This window comes from Tupaia chinensis, unplaced genomic scaffold, assembly GCF_000334495.1.
Source record: "Tupaia chinensis unplaced genomic scaffold, TupChi_1.0 Scaffold000070_1, whole genome shotgun sequence".
NCBI lineage: Eukaryota > Metazoa > Chordata > Mammalia > Scandentia > Tupaiidae > Tupaia > Tupaia belangeri.
The window spans coordinates 4,012,967-4,037,341 of record NW_006159530.1 but is presented as its reverse complement, the minus strand read 5'-3'; the positions used below and the strand labels follow the sequence as shown (position 1 = coordinate 4,037,341).

Genomic DNA, 24,375 nt, shown 5'->3' with positions numbered 1-24,375 from the left:
AGGAAACCAGGGCAGGAGAATTTTAAAAAGGAAGAGTAATCAGGGAACCAGCAGTTAGCGTAATGGCTATGTTGGTGGACTTCCACATAGTTGACCGCGGTTCGCGTCCCGGACCCGGTGGCTTAGAACTCACACCAGGCACGTGTGCGTGCGTGCCCAAGATCCCGAGAGGAGAATGGAGGAGAAGGGATTGCGGCGTGACCATCTCCCCTGGGGGGTGATTTCTCGCTTTCTGTCTCTATGTCTCTCTCTCTGTCTGTCTGGCGAGCACACGTGCCCTATAGTGAAAATCTCTCCAAAAAAAAAAAAAGTAAAAAAAAGGAAGAGTAATCATCAACAAACCAAAAAATAAGGGGGGGAAAAGGGAAGCTATTGTATACAATGCATCCCCTGAATTTGGGCACTAGTGGGGAGATATACCAATGTATGTGGTCCAGGAAGCCATGACGGGAAGTTGGGGCACTCAAGACCCAAACAGAAGGAGTGAGGTCCCTAGAATCCCAGAGGTGACGTGGGTAAAATCACGCCCCACCCTAACGATCTCCCGTGTTATTTTAGCACAGTCTCCCACTGGAGCTGGCAGGCAATGGCGACACATCTTGGCTGCTGTTGGGTAAGACCGGTGTGATGGAGAAGGAGGTGTGGCACGGCGTTGGAGTAAAGGAAAGGTGACACAGGTGTAAATCATCATTTTAATGGACAAGCTATTTGCACCCTGAACTTTCATAATAAACAAAGGGGAGGTTGCTGGAAAAGGCCAAGGGTTTACCTTTCATTTAGCTATACATAACCCAGAATTGCTCCAGAAGTGTTCCTTTTACCCTCAATAGGGATCTGAAAGTCAGAGTCTCAGACTTGCAATTCAGATAGCAGAGTGATTTAATACTACTTGAAAAGCAGAGGATTCCCTGACTGAGATTCATTGATTTGTGAGTTAGTAATGGGGTTCATACCTGGAACCATTCATCAAACATGCAGCAAATATCAAAAACCATTAATTCCTTATTTTCTTCTTTGTAGACAAGGTGTCTAGATTTGAAAAAGGATGATTAAATCTCTAAAAAAAAAAAAAATGAGCTGGCAGGTGGCGTGGTGGTTAAGGTATTGGACTCCTGCATGGACAACTGTGGTTTGAGTCCCACACCTGGACACCTGTTTTCTTACTTTCTCCCTCTCTCTCCCTGGTCTCTCTCTGGTGAATTAAGCTAATAATTAATAAAAATAATAATAAAATTAAAAAACAAAGAAAAACACTATGCTACTTGAGTTTGACCACTTATGTCCTACTGTCCCAGAATTATCAAGATGGGAAATGAGGGGCCAGCAGATGGCATAGTGGTTAAGGGCATTGGACTCCCACATGGCTAACGTGGTTCAAGTCCTGGACCTGGTGGCTTGCTTTCTTGCAATCTCCCCTCCCCCCTGCTCTGCTCTTTCTCTTTCTCTCACTCTGTCCCTCTCTGGTCAAATTAAAGAAATAAATAAATAAAGTTAAATAAAATAATTTTGGAAAATAATCTTCAGCTGGGTCAAAGCCCCCAGGAAGGCCTGGTAAACCCAGGCAGTCAATTTATTCTTCTTTATCTGAAAAGATATTTTCAAGGATGTTTGCTGCTGCAAAATCTCCCACAGCTTCTTGGGGAGGCCCTGGCAATCTCTTCATTGTGAATACCTTCTATGGAGTTCTATATTTTGCCTGGACCTAATTCTGCTTAGCTAAATGCAGGCTGATGGAATCTGCAGGCTGCAGAGAACCAGAAGCCAGGATTCAACTCAAGGAAGTACAGATGCTTGGTTTATACAAAACAGCATCGAGTCTGTTGGAAAAATGGTAAGTGAAGTTACTCCCTAGGGTAGACTGTTTCTTCACCACTCTCTCTCCTCCCAGTACATTTAATCCTCTTGCACGTGATACAATTCCAATGAAAACCACTTTCTCTGACTGAGACCAGTCATGGTAGTTGAGGTTCAGGCTGAATAAGAAGCATGGATGAATCCTTGGAGTAGACCAAATGTAAATACTTATAAATATTGCCTACTTTTCTACTTCATATTAATGGTGAACACTCCAGGTCTCTAAACATTTTATATCATGTGTCTTTCCAAGTCAACAAGCACCTGTTATGGCCGCTGCTCTGTGGGGGAAGAGGGCACTCAGTGACATTTGTGCGACTATTCCAGTGTAATCACGGTGACACGTTAAAACTCCTAGACTCTATCGGCTGCGGTCAGAGCATCAAGAGAAGACCTTCAAGTCCCTGTCATCTAGGAGGCTATATGATATCTTGTCCATTCATTGACTTTCCTTAAAATATCTTTTTAAAAAGTTTCTCTCTTTCTTCCATGAGTAAGAGGAAGAGAGACAGAGACAGAGACAGAGAGACAGCACACCTAACAGGGTCTCAATACCACAATCTACACCCAACTTCAGCCAGCCCCAGGTCAAAGGCATAAATATGCCTAGCATACTCAGGAAGGTCTCTGGATTTGAACCCAGAACCTTCTCATGTGGATCAGCCTTTGCAGAGCATTGTGTTACCACTATACCACCATCTAGCCTCCATCAACTGCCTCTTAAAGTTCTTGGGTTGAACAAAAAAGTGGACTAAGGAATTGACTAAGTTTGAAAACAGGAGAAATGCAGAGAGCTTCCCAAGTACACAGGGTAGAAACCGCACCCTTGGAAGTAAGGCGTGCTCAGTGGTAGGAAACCTGCCCCTGTTTCAGTACTGCACTCCACTTAGTCTTGTCTTCCTTCTGTTGGTCCTTCTTGAGCTTTTCCAGGTACTTTCCTAGAACTCTTTAATATCCATCAAGACCTTATCTTGGCAATTTAAGTCGTTAGCTGACGAAATTTGCACGGCATGAATGTTCATTAATACAAGACCTCCATGGCCTGGCCGAGTGGCTCCACCATGGCAGACAACAGGCAGAGCCTTCTGAGGGTCCCTTACCTGGGAGACTGTGATGCCACACTTCTTGGCTAACTCCTCTTTGGCTTCCTCACTGGGGTAAGGGTTGCTGAGATGGGAATAGAAATATTCATTCAGGATTTCCGTTGCTTGCTTGTTGAAATTCCGTCTCTTCCGCCTTTACAGGAAGAAAGAAAAAAATATCAAAAAGTTCACATCAAATAACCAAAAATACATAAATATATAAAAAGCAGAGAATAGAATCTCGGAAAAGACTTCAAAAAGTGTGTAGCAAATGGGATTGTGGGGACCAGCAGGCGGCATAGATGCTGGGCTCCCATGTGGTCAACCATAGTTTAAGTCCTAGACCTGGTAGCTTGAAACTCATGCCAGGCACATGTGCATGGGAGCCCAAAATCCCAAGAGGAAACCAGAGAAGGGACGAAGGGACTGTGGCATGACCATCTCCCCATCCCCCCCTGGGGGAATGGTTTCTTGCTCTCTGTCTCTCCGGTGAGTTCACGTACCCTATACCAAAAATCTCTTAAAGAAAAAAAGAAAGGGAACCAGCAGTTAGCATAATGGCTATGTCGCTGGACTCCCACGTAGTCGACCGCAGTTTGCATCCTGGACCCGGTGGCTTAAAACTCACGCCGGGCGCGTGTGCATGCGTGCCCAAGATCCGGAGAGGAGAATGGAGGAGAAGGGATTGTGGAGTGGCCATCCCCCTGGGGGGGATGATTTCTCGCTTTCTGTCTCTATGTCTCTCTCTGTCTGTCTGGCGAGTGCACGCGCCCTATAGCAAAAACCTCTCCCCCCTGCAAAAAAAAAAAGTAAAAAAGAAAAAAAGAAAAACGAAAGAAAATGGGATTAAGCACAAGTTTTGTTCTTGGTGCCCACCTCCAAAAACATGGAAATCCATGCAGTTTTTTTATAATGCACATTCTCCACAAATACCCTTGTAATTTTGGGAAAACACACATTTTTGAGCAAAAGGTGAATTAGAGGAGATTGGCAAAATGCGGTTGGATGCGAAAACCACCTCACTTTAAGCATTTCTTGAATACTTCATTCTGCATCGTGTCGGCACCAAATGTCTTTACAGAGTGGTGAAGAACATGCGATTTCAATATTCAGGCCACTTTGTTTGAATCCTGGGTCAACTACATGCCAGCGGGGTGATCTGGGTTGCCAGTGGAGGCCTCAGGCTCTTTAACAGAAAATGCAGAGTCCTCTGGTGGAACTAGGAGAGCGAGGAAGGCCTCACACGGGGAACTGTACAGTGCCGGACAGGTGGCGCACGCTGGGCTTAGTGGTGCCAGGTTCTGGCACCGGGCCTGATGCCCCATAGCAACCAATTCAAGTCATTCATTTCTCACAACTAGAGTTAGATATGGTTACTCGTATTCATCAGTGTAGAACTGAGTTCAAAGGTCACAAAGTTCAAAGGTCTCTATGTAAGTAAGAGAGGCCCAATACTGAGTCAGGTCTCCCCAGCTACACAGCCCAGCCTCTTTGTTTCAGGTAATTGGCTCCTGGCCATTTCTAGAGACTGTAGCCACAAGGTAAAAATAAGTTATCTCTGTCTTTCTCGTCTCTCCTCACGTAAATGCACGTAAGGTTTTCAAAAGGTCTGAGGAAGGAAGCAGGAAACCCTGAAATTAACCCCCAGACTGCTGGACCTCCCTCACAAGGACAGACGTGGCACTTTTCCCAAGCAAGAAGGTCTGCTAAGTGGTAAAACCGAAGCCCATAGGAGTCTTTTTCATACCCAGGCTGCCAAGGAAGAAACCACATTTTGAATACAAGCATTTTTCTGCCTTTAACAAAAAGTGCTAATTCAACTAATTAAAAGTGAGAATCACTTCACTGCTTCCTCATGGGGAAGGCCCTTGGATGGTGGTGGGGGGAGTCACTCGGGGAACTCCTGCTTGGCCTTCCCCTCCTTGAAGTGGTGGGGACTTCATCTTTCTTTTTTTTTTTTTTAGAATTATTTTTTTAATCTTTTTTTTTTTTATTAGTTTTTAATTTGACCAGAGAGAGACAGAGAGAGAGAGAGGGAGTGAGCAAGCCACCGGGACTCGAACTGCAGTCAGCAATGTGGGAATCCAGCGCCTTTACCCTTAAATTAGCTTTATTAGCACTTTGGACTTTTTTTGCTTTCATCAAAAACTTTTCCTTATAGAAAAGATTTCCAGAACACCCCTAGTTATGCCAGGATTTAGAGGTTCCCAATTTAGCCAACAGAAAGCACACTGGTCTTGCTAGACAGGAAATTCAGCTAGTATTGTATTTCCAGGGTCCCACTTGGATTAATTAACACAATAAAGTGCCTGATTTTACCGGATGAGCACCATCTGTCCACAGGTATTAACCACATCTGTCCAGATTTCGCCACGTCCAAGTCACTCTCCCACATCATGCTGAGTTTCTGGGTCACCCAACATCAGAAATTGGACAGATTGGATTAAAAAGCCCAACTGGAAAAGTAGGCATGTAATAAAAGCTCTTGCATGATGGGAATTTAAGGAAGATGGCCACTGGCTAACAGTCTCCAAGCTAGTCTTTAGATAACCTTTGGCTTCTTCTTCTCTGCCTTGAGAAGACTGTTGTTTTAGGCCCGGGGAACTGGACCCTGTAGGCTCCCCTAATTGGGAGAGGCTCCGACCATTCATTCAGCTGTTTGCATTAGCATTACAGTGTATTTTTTGGGACTCTTCCAACTGCGCTCAAAGGAACCCTCTCTGGAAATGAGCTGGTGGTCTGGGGATGTGCAGACAGCTGTTCCCTGCTCCCTTCTGGCTGTGATGTACGACCTTCCCTAGGAGGTCTCCTCTACGTGGATGGACTTGTTTACCATTCCCTTCAAGGCCTTTGAACTCCTTGGAGGAGGATTTTTCAGAATTTCAAGAGACCTAGAGAAAGTAACACATTTCTATTTCTTTTTTTTTTAAGAGATTTAATATATATATATATATATGGTAAATGCGCTCGCCAGAGGGACAGAGACAGAGAGAGAGAAAGCAAGAAATCAGGCCCAGGAGGGATGGCCACATTGCAACCTCATCTCCTCCATTCTCCTCTCGAGATTTTGAGCATGGACGCACACATGCCTGGCTTGAGTTTTAAGCCTCTGGGTCCAGGACTGAAATTGTGATCGGCTACATGGGAATCCAGTGATGTAACCATTATGCCATCTGCTGGTCCCAAAATAACACATTTCTGATGCGAAAGCTGTTGTTAACCAAGACTCCTGCTTCTCTGCTTCAAGTGTTACCCATTCAGTGAGTTAACACTTGTGATTTCAAAGTGGTCAGAAGCTTGGATAGCTGCATATCTGAGTTTTTAATTTCAGAAGTGTGGAAGTTGACTAAACATGGCTAGAGAAATACAGTGTTTTAGGGCTAGACACCATTCAAATAATAAAGTCCACGGGGATTTTTTTTTTTTTTGAGAGCTTTTGCTATAGGGCACGTGTGCTCGCCAGAAACAGAGAGAGACAGAGAGACAGAAAGCGAGAAATCACCCCCCAGGGGGGATGGCCATGACGTAATCCCTTCTCCTCCATTCTCCTCTCGGGATCTTGGGCACGCACGCACATGTGCCTGGCATGAGTTTAAGTCACTGGATCCGGATCTGGGACTTGAACTGTGGTCGACTGCATGGGAGTCCAGTGACATAGCCATTAAGTCAACTGCTGATCCCAAGGGGAATTTTTTAAAGACAGCATTTTTGCTAAAGGAAGCATCCATTCTCTGGAGGGACAGAGAAAGAGAGAAAGTGAGAAATCACCCCCCATGGGGGATGGCCATGCTGCAATCCCTACTTCTCCATTCTCCTCTTGGGTCTCTGAGTGCACATGCACCCATCGTGAGTTTTGAGCGGCTGGTCTGTAATTTGAACCGCAGTCGACTACATGGGAGTCTGGTGACATAACTATTATACCATCTGCTGGTTCCCATGGGGACAGTTTTTATAAAAGGCTCTTGATAGAAGTAGAGTTATCACAGCCTTATCTAAAGCGTCTACATAAAATTAACGGAAAATGAGTATTATGGAAAAAACAAGCTATGTTTGGATTTCAAAATAAACTCATACTTCAATTCCATTTTCCCCATGACCTTTTGGAAATCCTCTCATACCGTAACTACCAAAATGTGCCGTGCCCTGCACTCATATCTCTCTACCAGCCACTGCCCTTTGACCATCGCATGCTCTAGGCACCTCCAATTAACTGCGCTTCCAAAACTGCTACCACCTTCCTCCTGAACCAGCTCCATCATCTTGTCACCCACAGGGCTTAGTGGCTCATCCACAGGCACAGTTCATTGCACTTGCTAATGGCTTCATTCACCCATTCATGCACTCAAAGACTTGTGTAGCAGGTGTCGGCCAGAACCAGGAGTGAGCCTCACCCACTGCTGCCCTCTTGCCTTCAGAGGGTGATGGGCCCCAAAGCAAGTAATGCCAGCTCTGTCCTTTCAGATCCACCCCTCTGGTTCCACCTCTGTTGTTACTGCTATTTTTCCTTTTTTTTTATGTGCTCACTGGAGAGAAAGAGAGAGACAGAGAGACAGAAAGCAAGAAATCATGCCCAGGGGGAATGGCCACGCCGCAATCCCCTCTCCTCCATTCTCCTCTTGGGATTTTAGACATACATGCACATGTGCTTAGCATGAATTTTAAGGCACTGGGTCCAGGACTCGATCCACGGTCGACCATGTGGGAGGCTATGACGTAACCGTTATGCCATCTGCTGGTCCCATCACTGCTAGTTGTGAAGTGGGTTTCTTGTTTAGATGAGCCTGTGCCACCTGACCAGTGTTGGCCAACAGCACTTCCCACACCGAGGAAACACTCTGTGCCCGCACCGCTCATTACAGTAGCCACTGCAGCCACACGCGGCTCGTGTACTGGAAAGGAAATGTGTGTGGGTCCAGTCGATGGCATGGTGGTTAACGCAGCTAGATCCCACACAGCTGTGTGGTTCAAGGCCCAGACCAGCCGGCCTGAGAAATCTGCCAGGCAAGGTGTGTGCTCAAAATCCTGAAAGGAGGGGGAAACGGAGGAGAAAGGATTGCGGTGTGGCTGTCCTCATGGGTGGTGCTTCCTCACTGGACCTCTCTCTCTTTCTCCCTCTTCCTGGCAAGTGCACTTTCTCCCTCTTTCTGACAAATTAAAAAACAAAACAAAACAAACAAACAAAAAACAAAAACAGAAAAAAACCTAATATTTAATTTAACATTATTTTAATTAATTTTTTTAAAAATTATTTTATCTTGACTTTATTTATTTATATTTTTATTTGACCAGAGAGAGACAGAGTGAGCGAGAGAGAGAGAAAGAGAATGAGAGTGAGAAAGCACGCCACCAGGTCCAGGATTCAAACTGCAGTCAGCCATCTGGGAGTTCGGTTCCCTCAACTACTATGTCACCTGTCAGCCCCCATTTTAATTAATTTAAACAGAAAATGAAAGGCCTCCTTCCAGACACTGCAGCTCTACCTCAATACACACTTTCCAGAAATGGCTCCCAAGCAGCCCTCCCTGGAAAAAGAGCACAGTTCTGAGCACATCATCAAAAGTATGAACTGTCTTTAAAGTCTCTCCTTAACTCTCCTCTACAATATAGCAATGCCTATATTAAAATAAGAATGTTTTACTCTGAATATTTGGGTAAAATGCTGGAGATAATTTCATTCTTATTCACTGTTGCTCCAGTTTGAGAACAGGCACTTCTCCAATTCAGCTTATGTGTGAGAGAATCACTAGAGTAATTTTTCTAAATCACATATCTGATCATTACTAATTATAAAACTGAATAATAATGTACGTATGGCCTTCAAAAAAATCACAGGAAATGTGTATTTTAAAAAAAAAAACTGCATGGATTTCAATTTTTTTTTTTTTGAGAGGTTTTTGCTATAGGGCGTGTGCTCTCACCAGACAGACAGAGAGAGACAGAGAGACAGAAAGCGAGAAATCACCCCCAGGAGGGGGATGGTCACACCTCAATCCCTTCTCCTCCGTTCTCCTCTCGGGATCTTGGGCACTCACGCACACGCGCCTGGCGTGAGTTTTAAGCCACCGGGTCCGGGACGCGAACCGCAGTCGACTACGTGGGAGTCCAGCGACATAGCCATTACGCTAACTGCTGGTTTCCGGATTTCAATTTTTTTTTTTTTTGCATCAACATAAACTCATACTTCAATTCTACTTTTCTATGAACTTTATGCTTTGGTTAGAGAGATTTTTGCTATAGGGCATGTGGGCTTGCCAGAGAGACACAAAGCCAGAAATCACCTCCCGGGGGGGTGGGGGGGCAATGCCGCAATCCCTCCTCTATTCTCCTCTCGGGATTTTGGGCAATCACACACATACACCTGGCACTAGTTTCAGTCACTGAGTCTGGGACTCCAACTGGAGTTGGCCATGTGGGAGGGAGTCCAACACCTTCACCACTAAGCCAACTGCTGGCCCCTCCATAAACTTTTTGGAGTCCTCTACTATATAAACTGTATGATCATTATTACTATAATAGCTGAATTATGGTGTAATTACTATGTGTTGATCTCATACTAAGTTGTTTTTCAAATGATTCTATTTATTCCTGTTTACAGAATTAGCCCATTTTACAATGATAAAACTGAGTCTGTGTGAGAACAAGCCACTTACTTGGGGTCACAAAGACCATCAGGGTTGCAATCAGAATTAGAATACGGGTGATTTTAGAATTTAGGTGGTCATTTCCCACATTCCTGCCTTAGATAGCTTTGAGGGTTTCTGCTGTGTCCGAGGACCAACCCAGAATTTTCACTGGAGCAGGAAAGGTCTTTAGCGGCCCTAACCTTTCCCAAGGGCCTCATCTCCCCGCGTCCACGCGTGCTCTGCATAATCTCGTTTGGCTACATCACATATATCTGCCCTCCCCAGAGACACCAGGGCTTCCATGTCCCCATGCCTTTCCTATACTCCCTGTATCTCTCTCTGCCAGCATTTGCCTCAAGCTCACCTATGTCTTTCTGCCTGAGCAGTTAATTCCCCAAGGGAGGTGCCCCATCCCACTGTGTCTAACAGCCAGTAGAAGCAGTGCTTCTGGAGGGTGAATTATGCTGTTTTACTTTGCTCACATTATTCCTATTATTCAGCAAACACTCTCCTCCTCTGAGGGTCATTTCTGTCTCTTCTCTCCCTTCAGGTGAGGTTAGGAAATTGAGGCACTGAACCGTGGAACGTGCCATTGTAGGTTAGGCTGTTTGTCCCATAAGGGGAAGAGCCCTGTGAAGGTGGGATGGACATTCATGGATATTTTCTTCATCTTTGCTATTCTAGTGGCTAATGTGGCATCTGGCAGATGGCAGGTGCCTGATTAGGTTAAAAAAATGTTTAAATACTATGCCAGTGTGACGAGCCTTAGGGGGTGTCCTCTCCTCTTTCTAGCCATGCTCCTCTTTGGTCATTCCATGTCATCTTATCAGGGGGAAGTGCAGAGGTATACTTGGTATACTCTTCCTCACCTGTTGGTGTTATTACTGGTATGTCCAGCAAAACATTACAGAATGAAAGTGAAAACTATTGCTTGGAATGGGACCAGCAGGTGGCATGGTGGTTAAGGTGCTGGATATCCCCACATGGCTGACCACTGTTTGAGTACCAGACCTGGAAGCTTGCTTTCTCACTTTCCTTCTCTCTGTCTGTCTTTCTCTGGTCAAATGAAAATAAATTAATTAATTAATTTAATGAAATGAATAATTCTGAAAAAAAAAAAAAAAAAATGAAATGAATAACTCTGGAAAAAAACAAAAACAATACTACTGCAGGTGGCACAGTGGTTAAGGTATTGGACTCCCATATGGCTGAAAGTGATTCAAGTCCCAGATCAGGCAGCTTAGAACTGACACCAGGCATGTGTGCATGTGTGCCCAAAATCCCAGAAGGGACTGTGGTGTGGCATCCCCCTGGGGGTGATTTCTCCCTTTCCCTCTCACCTTCTCTCTTTCTCCAGTGAACATCTATGTCCTATGGCAAAAACCTTTTAAAAAAATTGTTGCTTGAAATTCATTTAGAGGATTTATAAATCCTTTCTCTCCCTTTCGCTTTAACAAAAGGAAATGTTATTACAGTCTTGACAATAACTTACCAAGTTGTATGGCACAATGCTTGGTACGTAGCATGAGATGATAAACACTGAATGAATGAACAAATGAATGCATGATGAATGAACGAGTGGGGTTTTTAAGTTAAATCTTCCTGGCAAGGCTAAGTTAATGTGAGGAAGAGGGAAAGGCTATGGCTTGTGTGGGCCAAGTGATCCTGGGTAAGCAGAGTCTAAGATTCCTGATCCTAATGCACACCTCTTCCCCTGGACTGACTGGAACAGAGTATCCCTCCTAGGATTAGGTTACCAATTAGCTGACGTGAGTACATGAAAAGGGAGATTCAGATAAAGTCGATGGGAGATCCAGCTAGAGTTCTCCTGCTGGCCTTCCGGAAGAAAGCAAGCAACTGGCCCAGTGGTGAATGGCGTATGAGGAAGGGCGGCGCCTAGGACTGAGGCCTCCAGTCGTACAATCATGAGGGACTGCGGTTCTGCCAACGAACAGAGTGAGCTTGGAAGAGGCCCCTGTGCCTGGATGAGATGACATTGTGGCCAGCCCCTCGGTTACAGACTGGCTGAGAACAGAGCAGAGGGTCTAGACGAGGCGGGCCCAGACCCCGACCTCAGAGGGCACAGCCTCAGCCGGTCCCTTGGTTACAGCCTGGCTGAGAACAGAGCAGAGGGTCTAGGTGAGCTGGGCCCAGGCCCTGACCTTAGAGGGCACAGACTCAGTCGGTCCCTCGGTTACACCTGGCTGAGAACAGAGCAGAGGGTCTAGGTGAGCTGGGCCCAGACCCCGACCTCAGAGGGCACAGCCTCAGTCGGTCCCTCGGTTATACCTGGCTGAGAACAGAGCAGAGGGTCTAGGTGAGCTGGGCCCAGACCCCGACCTCAGAGGGCACAGCCTCAGTCGGTCCCTCGGTTATAGCTTGGCTGAGAACAGAGGATCTATGTGAGCTGGGCCCAGACCCTGACACAGAATGGGAGATACAACTAGAGCGTATTTCAGCAGCTAATAGGTGGCAGCCTGTTATGCAGTCGTGGAACGTTTATACAGGAGTCTACACCCATGGAGGAACATTCAATTCCGTACACCGAGCAGATGCCCAAGCTTAATCCTACTGCTAAATGGAATCCGCTCTTACTTCATTTGTCTCCCATGAACTCTTTTTTGGATGAGGCCATGCCCGTTGGACACACGGTTTGGAGCAGCTCGTGAACACCTGCTGCGTGTCTTTCCTCTAAGATTTGCGTAGCCCTCTCCCGGTTACAGTTCTGACACCGAGGCCATGATGTGAACTCCTTATCAGGAAGTGCAGGCAAACATTTATTTTTGAGCTGGAAGCACCATTAACTCGGCCTTGAGCTGGCATTTGGGGTTACAGTCTTTCCCTGGTAATAAATATGCACTCAAAATAAAATGATAACAACGTGCATTGGTTAGTTGTTTGCATTTTGAATCTTGGCTCATGGACAATGATTCAAAGGTGGAAACTGAAGCAAGAAAGAGACCCCGTCTTACTGTGACTGTCCTTCTGGTGCCAACTGGAGCATTCTGGGCGATGGGAAAGGGGCTGTGTACAAAGCTTGCCTAGTTCCAAGTCTGCCCTTCAGCGGGGCACAGCAGAATAACTGCGAGAAGAAATCCACTGAGACAATGACTCCTCTCCTCCCTTCTCTCCAATTTCTTTCTTAAAAAGAACCCGGTCTGGTCCCAACTTTTTTTTTTTTTCAGTATCTGCCAAGATAAATACCAACTCCAGCATTTTAACTAGGTGCGTTACCATGGGGATGCAAGCAATACATGCAGTGTGGTGGCAGCCGCTGCGCAGGGGAGGGACCCAGACAGAGGCCACCAGTCCCCCGCACTCGGCATCGTGCGCGACGGGGCTGCATTAAAGGAGCCAGGCTGGTAGCTCTGGGGCACATGGCAAAGGGGGTGCCCAGAGGGCCCCGCTCTGGGGGGACGTCGTAGGCTGTCTTCGCTATATCCAGCCGGGGAGAGCTAGATTCGTTTCCACTTCCTCTCCACTTACTCGACATTATTCTACTGGCTCAGAGGTCCACCTGGGGAGCTGGCATTCCAGTTTTGTGTTCCATGCAACCCAAAACACACTGAATAAAAACGACTTTAGGAGAAGATGCAGGGAGTTTTGAAGAGGCCCATAGACTGGGAAGACCATGGCTGTACAGAGAGAGAAAAGTGTGAGGAGGAGAGCTAAATAACAGGATTCCAGGAGTGAGAAAACCCAGGAGGAGCACCGAGTCTCTGGTTGAACAGCCACAGACCCGTAGGTGGCGAGCTGGTCTGTGACCCTGACGTAGCTAATGTTCTAATGCGAAAAATCGCCGACTGGGATTATTTTCAGGAATTGAAATAATGAACGATCATAGCCACATTGCTAAGAGATGACTAATTTCTGATGACCTATAGGTCACAGAGCACGCCCACACTCTGAAATGTATTTGCTGGATCAATTATAAAAATGGTCTTCCAAGGCAAATGAGAGATGTGATTATCACCACTTTACAGGCTGGATAACAAGTGCAAGAAGAATCGAAAGATTCCCATGAATCTATTGGTCTAGAGAGGAGGGGGGCGAGGACCAATGACTCATTCTCTGTTCTCAGCTTGCATCTTTATTAAAGGACCTTTCTACCCATAGTTTCTTCAACTGCACACTTGAAAAGCACAAGGAAGGGGCCGGCAGGCGGTGTGGTGGTTAAGGCACTGGATTCCCACATAGCAGACTATGGTTCCAGTCTCGGGCCTGGCAGCTTGCTTTCTCACTTTCCTTTTCTTTCTCTCTCTCTCTGTCTGTCTCTCACTTGTTAAATAAAATAATTTTTAAAAAAGCACAAGAAACATCACAGGAAGCAATGCCAGGTAGGAAGCATCCAATCTATTTGTCCCATATCAGACCTCCTCGTCTCTCTGTGCCCAAAGTACCGTGTCCTTTCTGTGCTCTTAAACCTCCCTTGGAGTGTGCACAGGGGGTTCGCTTCCAGAGAGGGGTCTAAGGGGACCAAGAGCACTCGCTGCCTACGCACAGCGTGAGGGAGACCCAGCTTTCCAACCAAGGGAGCTGCCCTTCTTGGAGAAAGTGCGTCCCTGTGGAGCACTAGTAAGACGGCCATGGGCCCCGGGTAGGAGATGCACCTGTAACCAAGGTGCCCAGTGCTATGAAAACAAACATCCTGCTTTTTCGCTCATGATATCTAAGTCATTCTGGCCTATTATCCAGTGTGAAAAACAGTGGAGGTAAAAAGCATCCCCTCCAGCCCGGCCACCGTGGCACACAAATAGCACCAGCACTCGCAAGTCTGGAGACCATGGTTTTTGGGCCAACTTGAACATGCAAGAGCAGTGCCACATGTCTGTCATCTCTGCTCACTGGGAGGCAAGGACACAAGGATAGTGCCTTGGCGAAGCCAACTCATCTGGGATCAGTTGGTGTAATGGCTATGTCACTGGACACCCATGTAGTCGACCACGGTTCGAGTCTTGGACCCGGTGGCTTAAACTCTTGCCAGGTGCGTGTGCGTGTGTGCCCAAGATCCTGAGAGGAGAATGGAGGAGAAGGGATTGCGGTGTGGCCATCCTTTTTGGGGGCTGATTTCTCGCTTTCTGTCTCTCCATGTCTCTCTGTTTCTCTGGCAAGCGCACACGCCGTATAGCAAAAACCTCTCCAAAAAAAAAAAGAAAAAAAAAAACTCGTCTCCCTCATTCTTCCCTCTCTCTCTCTTCCTCTTTCACTCACAAAAGCAGGGGTGGGGCTCACCCCTCCGTTGTGGACCGCCCTGGTCTGTATGAAACCACGGGCCTTCCCAACCCTGCAGCCTGCCTTTACCAGACCCACAATGACCTCAGGCTAGCACTCGGCTCAGCCCTGAAGGAGGTGACACTGGAAGGTTGAGCGTAGCTGCCCGTGGGCTCCGGCCGGGTCGGGGACTCACCGCGCGTCCAGGAACCGGGAGCGCAGGATCATGACGGCCTCGCACGTGCTCTGCTTGAGCTGCATCTGGATGGAGCTGAACTTGCGGTGGATGATGCTCACCATGCGCTCGATCTCCTTCGGGGAGATGGGCCTGGTCCGGCTCTGCTCTCGCAGGAGGTTCATGACGTGGGTGGTGAACTCGTTGCACGCCTGGAACGGCAGGGCAGTAAACACAGCGCGCTGAGGGGCCATGCCTCGACACCGCAGGCCAGACGCACGGCTGGGCAGGCTTTTCTGGAGCCTTGTGCAAATCCATACGGCTGGTGGACTTAGTCCTATCAGGGCCGTAGAATCAATGACGGCCTAGAAATCCCGTTCAACCCCCGTGACCCTACGTTTTGGCCATGATATTGATTTTTATAAGGATGAAGAAAATTCTTTGTCACGTTTCTTCTTAATCTCCCACCCCCTATGATTTACTCCAGTGAAACAAAGACGGGACCAACAGGTGGTGTAGAGGTTAAAGTGCTGGATTCTCACATGGCCGACTACGGATCGAATCCTGGACCTGGTGGCTTGAAAATCACACCGGGAGCCTGTATTGTGCATGCCCAAAATCCAGAGAGGAAAGTGGAGTAGAGGGGGTTGGGGGGGTTATCCCCTCTGGGGGGTGATTTCTCACTTTCTCTCTCTGTCTCTGGTGAGTGCACATGTCCTGTAACAAAAATTAATGAATTGATTATTAATTTTTTTTTAAAAAAAGAAGGTGAATCGCAGTATAAAGCACACGACGCCCCTCGTCATCCAGAGGTGACAGTCGAAGAGAGTTTTGGGCCAGGCGGAGCATGAGTTTTCTGCCTTGCTCATGACCTCTGAGACAGCAGAGCTTTCAAATACTCCGCTTTGGGATGCGTAAGTCGACCAAAAGAGTGTGGGTGGAATCTCGGTATTCAGAGCTTTGCTGACTCTTCCAGGAGATTTTTCATCAACTTATTTTTATTTCCAGTCTTAGAACTCTCCTGGTCTGGCCTGAAGATCCACTTTGCCTATAACCAAAGGGAACCTGTCTCCAGGGGCCTCGTTGAACAAGCATCAGAACCTGACTCGGGATGCAGAAACCATCTTAGCAGGGGGATATAAAAACTGCCGGGTTAGGGACCAACACGCCATCAGCTTGGGAGTGAAATTGGAGATCGCATTTCCCCACCTCATTTTGTAATTTGGCAAACTGTGGCTCAGAGAGCTGTCGGGGCTGTTTCGAAGACCTAGGGCCAGCCAGAGGAGCTAGCGGCAAGGCCTGAGGACTTCCTAGTCCAGGCCTGAGCTGTCTCTCTTCAGAGCCTGAACTTGCCCTGCCCCTGCTTTCAGTTACTGTTACTTACACCGGTAGTCCGGTCTCCTTAGCGAGCCCTCAATAACGTATTCACAGGCTAGCTCACAGCAATGTGAGAAAACTGTTAGGTTTGTAACGAGAACAAAAGCAAGAAGATGTAGAAGAACTAAAGACCCAAAAAGCTCCAGTTTGACCTTAACGGAACCACACTCATTATTATTATTTTTTAAGGTTTTGCGATAGGGTGTATGCACTTGCCAGAGAGAGACAGGGAGAGGCAAAGTGAGAAATCACCGCCCAGTGGGGATGGTGGCCATGCCATAGTCCCTTCTCCTCCAGTCTCCTCTTGGGATGTTGGGCACACACACACACACACACACACACACACACACACACACGCACGTCTGGTGTAATTTTCTAGTTAGCATATTCGGAACTCGAACTGTGGTCAGCCATGTGGGAGTCCAGTGCCTTAACCATTACGCCACCTGCTGACCCCTCCACACTCATTGTTGACAAAGTTGTGTTGGCATTGTTTCACAGCACAAAATTCTCCATACGTGCCGATAATACGGTAACAACTCCTGCAGGACAGATCCCCTGGCTGTCTCAGGAATCCTTTCAGGTTGGGTGCAAAGGTGAAATGGACACATGCAGCTGCTCGGCTGTGTCTACACCCGAGAGTGAGAGGCCTTACTTCTGACCCTGTCTCCAGGAACATTCGGGTAAATCCTCTCACTACTCAGTGCCCATTTCATCTTACTTAATGTTTAGTTTATTTCTTCCATGAGTAAGAAAGACGGAGAGCAAGAGAGACAGCACCCACCTGGGTCTCTGCCACAATCCACCCCCAGTGTCAGTCAACCCCAGACCTCAGCCTCCCTGGCATACTCAGGGAGGCCTCCAGATGCAAACCCAGGACCTCCCCGCGAGGCTCAGCCAACTAGAGCACTGTGCTTTACTGCTGCACCATGGTCTGGACCCATGCCTCATTTTACTCTCCTGAGAGTGGATTCAGTCATTCCTAACGCTGTGGCGAGGCTAACAGTACCCATGTTCTTGGGCATTGGCCGTGGGTTGGGTAAATTCCTCACATGGTCACAGCAGAGTGGGCTGAGAAGGGAGCACAGACCGGCTGGGTGCAGATCCTGCTCTGGGGGTGTCTAGTTGTGGGACCTTGGAAGTTACTTAACATCTGCGTGCCTCGGTTCCCTTTTTTTTTTTTGGAGAGATTTTCACTGTAGGGCGCGTGCGCTCGCCAGACAGACAGAGACAGACATAGAGACAGAAAGCGAGAAATTACCCCCCAGGGGGGATGGTCACGCCGCAATCCCTTCTCCTCCATTCTCCTCTGGGGATCTTGGGCACGCACGCACACGCGCCCAGCGTGAGTTTTAAGCCACTGGGTCCGGGACACGAACCGCGGTCGACTACGTGGGAGTCCAGCGACATAGCCATTACGCTAACTGCTGCCTCGGTTCCCTTATGGGATGACGGTGCCCACCTCACAGGTGTGCCAAAGATGAAATAAATGAGTATGTGAGTGTCTGGTTCTCCAGTGCACAGTAACTATCTGCTCAATTGATGACTTCAAACCCAGCACAGTACCGTGACTGAGCACACGAGTCCAGGCTTCAGCTTCCTGGTTGGTAAAATAAAGGTGGTGGGGCCAGGTGGTGGTGCAATGGTCATAAAACTGCACCCACATGGGAAAGGTCCCGAGTTCACATCCCAGGACCTCCCAGGGCACACCAGATATACAGCATCTGAGAATGGGAGTGTTCACAGTGTGAGGACCCTCTTGGGAGGGCCTGTCTCCCCACCCACCATGGAATAAATGAGTCAGTGAATAAAATAAAGGTGGTAATAAATACGTCCTATCTACTCTGCAGGCAAGCACTACAGACAAATCCACAGAAAGTTAGAGTCACAGAGCTCTGGTCTCCACTCTGGCAAGTGCTATCTAAGCACAAGATCCTGGAAGCTTATTCCCTATGCAACACCAGTCCCTGGGACTGTACGAGAAAGAGAGGGGACCAGCACTTGGCAGTGAGCTGGCTGCAGTTCTGAGGCCCCAGGACGGAGGGTGGGGTTAGGCACAAAGCAAGCACCCCAACTGTCTTTCTGGGGAAACAACTTCCGGCTGGGCTGCAGCCTCCCCATCTCCAGAGCTCAAAGGGAGGAGGGGCTGGACTTGCAGGGGCATTGTCAGGCCCACCAGCGCTCAGCTGGGAAGCCACAGTGCTTGGCAAATAATAATGTGCTTCATTACCGTGAACAAAAATACTCACAATATCTGATGTTTATTCAGAGCATTTTATCCCGGGGCCCTTTCTGCTCTGCAATAAACAGACAGTGGAGTCGTTTGGCCCACTGCTGAGGTGGAGCAGAGCAGCTGCCAAACAGCTGCTCAGGAACACGCAGTGGAGAAGAGGCCCATGTCCATTTCTAGCAGAACAGAACAGAATGATCCAGATCTTCCCAGTACCTGAACTCCTCACACCTCTGCCTCACCTCCCCCAAATGCGGCTGCTTTCACTGATGAGCCCGTTCCTACGTGAGTGTCACTCACAGGCTAAAGAGTTTGCAATAGAGGAGACTGCTGTCCACCGCCAGGCTGCCAGCACAGGGCAGAGAGGGTTCTAGCGGCAGACTCTGCAGGTTCCAGGGCAACGGTGTCTGCAGAAGCAGATTAAAGACAAACTGTCTAAGCGGCCAGGTGGTGGCATAGCAATAAATGCAACTAGACCTACATTAGAAAGGTCCTGGGGTTGTGTCCAGAGACCTCCCTGGTCTCGCTGAATGTGCCTAAGATCCTGGCTGGCTGAGGCTGGGGGTGAAGACCCTGTCAGGGATGCCTCTCCTCCAGGTCCACTTGTCCTTCTCTCTCATGGAAAAATTAAATGAAAAAAAAAATTAAAAGAAAAAAGAGAGAGAGCAAGAAACCTGATAGAAAATTCTTCATAAGCTCCCACAGTTCAAACTCACACCCTGCACCGTACACAGCCCTCGCCCTCCCTTACTCCTTCAGCTAGGGCTTGGCTGCCACTCTCACCAACAAAAGTATCTGGGATCTTGGGGCTCTCTCAGTTGTGCCCAGAATTAGCCCAGCCCAGGGCAGCAATGGAAACCCAGTCCTCCTGCCAATGCCACAGAGACAGCACTGTTCACAAAAGAACCCTGCAAGGCTCTGAAAGGAACAACACCTTAACCACCATGCCACCTGCTGGCCCCTTGGTGGTTAAGGTGTTGGACTCCTACATGGCCAACCACGGTTTGAGTCCCAGAACTCTGCAGCTTGAGAATCACACTGGGTTGGGACCAGCAGGTGGTGTAATGGTTATGTCACTGGACTCCCACATAGTTGAAGGAGATTCGAGTCCCAGACCCAGTGACTTGAAACTCACACTGGACATGTATGCCCCAAATCCCAAGAGTGGAATGGAGGAGAAGGGATTATGGCATGGCCATCCCCTCTTGGGATGTGGGGCTGATTTCTTACTTTCTGTCTCTCTGTCTCTCTAGTGAGCACACAGGTCCTATAGCAAAAAAGCTCTCATTAAAATAAAAAAGAGAGAAAAGAAAATAACACTGGGTACATGCATATGTGCATCCCAGGAAGAGAATGGAGAAGAAGGGATTGTGGCATGGCCTTCCCTGCTTTGGGGGAGGTATATTTTACTTTCCTCTCTCTGTCTCTCTCTGGTGCACACCCATGCCCTATAGTAAAAATTTTAAAAACTAACAAACAACAATAAAACAGCATTTGGAATAAAATTCAGGTTTCTGACATCATGGTTTCACCTATTAGAATATGGTAGTTCTTAAATACCTTTGTTACCAACATGATTTGCTGAGAAAGTGTTTTGCCAATTCCACGGAATGAATAAAACAATTCTCTTCCTTTCTTCCTAATGGAAGTCTTTAGAGGCCTTCTATATTTCATAACCTCTGGCTGATTGAGGCAGGAATTTTGTGTGTGTGTGTGGGGGGATAGGTGTATAATGACAGTTAATTATTATAGGGTCATCTGCCACCAAACCAAAAATAAAGCGAACCAGAACGACAGAATCAACCACCAAATAGCGGGCCAGCCATCTCAGAGAGGTACTGCTAAAATGGAAAACACTCTTTGTATCTGACCAAGGTTTCCCAGTTTCAAAAAAGCCCCCATGAGGAATTGTGGCAGAAAAATGAAGAAGATACATCTTTCAGACATGCTAGCTAGAAGGTTAATAGCAAAATTTCCCTACTTATCTGCTATTTACTATAATTAACAACACAACTAATATTAAAACATTATTAAGGATCCAGAGTGTGTTAAGCAGTTTTCATCCTTAGCCAGAAAAATGCCCATATAAATAAAGAAGTGATGGTTTAGTGCTTTTTAAAAGTAGTAAATACAGATGACTAGTACCACAGTGAGAGAACCTGTTCTGTGCCGATGGGAGTTTTTCCTCGAGTTCTCAATTTCCAACATCTTTTTTTTTTTTTTAATTTTAGGAGAAGTTTTTGCCATGGAATGTGTGTGCTTGCTGGAGAGACAGAGAGATAGAAATTAAGAATTCACCCCCCCCAAAGGGGGGATGGCCATGCCACAATCCTCCTCCTCTACTCTTCTCTTGGGGTTTGGGCATGCATCCACACACACCCAGTGTAAGTTACAAGCTGCCAGGTCTGGGACTCGAACTGTGGTTGGCTGGTTGGCCACGTGGGAGTCCGGTGGTTTAACCACTACGTCACCGGCTGGTCCCCAACATCTTTATTAGTTATAATGGTAGAAACTTCTAGGAAGTTTCAAAAGAGAATATTTTATGACTAGTGCCTCATGGGTGCCCACCATCAACTCTGGGGAAGTCAGAAGTCAGAGAGAGGACAATGTCTATAGATAGCCACACTCCATTTTTTTTTTTTTTAAGAGTACACTCTTAGAGTGTACACTTTTTTTAGAGAGGTTTTCGCTATAGGGCGCGTGCGCTCGCCAGACAGACAGAGAGAGACATAGAGACAGAAAGCGAGAAATCACCCCCCAGGGGGGTGGTCACACCGCAATCCCTTCTCCTCTTGGGATCTTGGGCACGCACGCACATGCACCCGGCGTGAGTCCTAAGCTACCTGGTCCGGGATGTGAACTGCGGTTGACTACGGTCCAGTGACATAGCCATTACGCTAACTGCTGGTTCCCAAGAGTACACTCCTTTTTTAAGAGAAATTTTTGCTATAGGGCATGTGCACTCGCCAGAGAAACATAAGGCAAGAAATCACTTCCCCTCCCCCTGGGGGGATGGCCACACTGCAATCCCTTCTCCTTCAGTCTCTTCTTGGGATTTTGGGCATGCATGCACACACTCTCAGCATGAGTTAAAGCTGCAGAGTCTGGGACTCAAACCATGGTTGGCCATGTGGGAGTCCAGCAGCGTAACCATTATGCCATCTGCTGGTCCCCACACTTTCTTCTTAGCAGGTGGAGTCCAACTGTTCGATGGAGAGCCCTTGGACTAAGCGTCAGAACCTGGTCCAGGGCAAAATCTGTGCCTCACTGGATGTGAAGCCTTGGCTATACCTCAACCTCTGGTCTCTGTTTCCTTGCCTGTCTCAGAACGGAGGTGACACCGTGCCAGGGCTAGGTACCCAGACACAGGATACCTCGGGCAGCAAAGGCAGCACGTGGGCTGCAGTGTTTAGTAGCTGGGAGCACGCTCGGAGATGCACCAAGGCTGTCAGGGTTTTCACTCATTTTGGACATGGATGAAAGATGACGAGGGGGTTAAATCAAGAAACAGCCAGCTCTTCTACGCTGCTCTGACCTGAGCAAAGCATAAAGCCAGATGCTGTCACCATCCAACCAGCATCCATTCCAGGTACGGTCTTAGCGGGGCTCTTCTGTGTCCTGTCGTCTGGCACACACTAGGCTGGATGGCGGGTCTAGACAGTTTGCTATGCCAGAGGCCAGGCTGACTGATGGGGGAGACGCAGGACAACACAGAGTAGGAAGAACTCAGGAGAAAAGCAAGGGGTCTTGATGGGGAACGTCCCCATCTGTCTCCCCAGGGCACCCCAGTGGATTAGGCAGGCTCCAGTTTAACACGTTGGCCCAGGTGGGGAAGCCATCATGAGTCAGCAGCTGGCTGAGCTCAGCCTGTGCTGGGGCCTGGGGAATGTCTACATGAGCCAGCACTGGGGCAAGAACACTGCTCTTTCTCAGGAAGGTGAAGGATGATGCCTCGTGGGTTCTTCCCGCAGTCACTTCGATTTCCTGCCCCTTCGGCCCCTACACCTAGTCTGATGGTTCAACTGCATCATGTTTGGCTTCAAGCTTCATAGCCACGTTCCCCCACATGAAAGAGAGAACTCCGTAGAAATCCATTTCTAAGGCAGATGGGAGTACAGTAATGAAACTTTCTTCACTTTAAAATTTAAAATGCCTATTTCTATTTTAAAATTTAAATTTCCTATTAAGTTTGCATTTGCCTTCTACCTCAACAGTGTAAGTGGACTGCAAAAGGTCTTCTACCTTTTGCCTTTTCTCTCTCTTGAAACAAGAAAAGAGGCCCAGCCACTGTGGCCGAGCTGTGCCACACTGCAAGGCTGGAAGCTACATGGTCAGCCGTGGGTGCGGGCACCCGGATTGCCTTGAAAGTGTGTCAGCCAACATGTGCAGGTGCCCCGGATCCTGAGGACTGGCTGGGGAAGTGATCATGGAAGCATGAGATTCCACCAAGGGAGCTTCTCTTCTGTGCATGCACGCACACACACACACACACACGCATACACACTGTATCATGAACAAACTAACAAACAAAAGCCACTAATAATCCATTAAGAGTAACAGAAGACTTCAGTACAATGTTGTGTCTAGGAGGTGACCACGAACATATCTGTCAGCTAAATGGTGGGAGGGAAGGGCGATGTTGAAGGACTCCTCATAAAATAGAGCTGTTCGTGCTGCCCCGAGGAGACCATAGTAAGGATAAGTTTGGGTACGTGGAGGGTGGAGGGTGGCGGTCTCTGGGGCAGGGATCTCTCTAATAGAGAGCAGCTCTATTACAATTAGGGCACCTTGCACTTACAGATGCTGTGCCACTTAAAGCTCTCTTATCCTTGCCATCACAGGATTTCTATGGCTCGTAGCTTTGTCTCTAAAATCACAGTTCTTTGCTATGTACCATCAGCTTTTGGGGTTCAATATGCAGAACACTGAGTCCTAGGATCCAAATTTGTCTGGCTGCAGGAGTGTCTCGTGACCCTCTACTTTGAAGATATGTATTACTAGATAAGCTGCATATCACCTATTACATAAAGAGGGAGACATGTCTGACTTTCAGTTAAGCCGAGTCTGGGTGGAGGGAGGGGACTGAAGGGTAAGTTTTAATATCCTTTCACATAGGACCCTATAAGGATCCAGAGAAAGAACAACCTTGCAAAATAAGGAATCCTCCTACATAAGGACCTCTCTGCAGGTCCAGGGGTGACGGTTGATCTTGAGTGTCAACTTGATGGAATTGCAGGCATCCTGGGACGGCTGGTGAAAGTGTTTCTGAGTGTGTCTATGAGAGTGTCCTCAGACCAGACAGGCGCGTGAGTCAGTGGCTGAGACAGGAAGACTCGCCCTTCAATGTGGACAGACACATTGGACTAGCTGAGCACGTGGGAGGGACAAACAGGAAGTGGGTTCTGTTTCGCTCCCCCTTTCCCACCCTTAACTCTTCCCTCCAGAGTGCTGTGTGCTCCACTCTTGGACATTCTGCCTGTCCCAGCTCTGCTCCTCAACTCCGCCCTTGGCTGCGCTTGTTCCTGCTGGCCCTCAGAGCCCTGGGCCCGTCCAGCCAGACAGACTCCCGACGCTGGACTCATACCCAGGGCTGCCTACAGGCTCCTGCAGGCCTTGGGCTGGAACTGTACCGGCTTCCCTGCTGTAGAGTCTTTAAGTGTTTGTCCAGCTTGCAGAAAGTCTAGAGTGGGACTTCTCTACCTGTGATCACGTGAGCTAGCTCCTGTAATAGCACCCCCCTGTTACACACATATTTATCCTGTAGGCTCTGTTTTTCCGGAGAATGCTGGCCAGCACAGATGGTGACCGCGAATGACCTACACG

The 24,375-nt window shown here is 47.8% G+C and overlaps 1 protein-coding gene across 5 annotated transcripts in view; it reads right to left on the bottom strand.

The window, feature by feature from the left end:
- Positions 1-24,375, bottom strand: part of PBX1 (PBX homeobox 1) — a 371,268-nt gene that overhangs the window by 52,572 nt on the left and 294,321 nt on the right. For all 5 annotated transcript variants that reach the window (XM_027767597.1, XM_027767582.1, XM_027767594.1 and 2 more), the window contains 2 exons: positions 14,967-15,157; positions 2,955-3,090 (listed from right to left, as the gene is read on the bottom strand). In XM_027767597.1, coding sequence (XP_027623398.1) covers positions 2,955-3,090; positions 14,967-15,157 — 327 coding nt within the window. The remainder of the gene's footprint in view (positions 1-2,954; positions 3,091-14,966; positions 15,158-24,375) is intronic.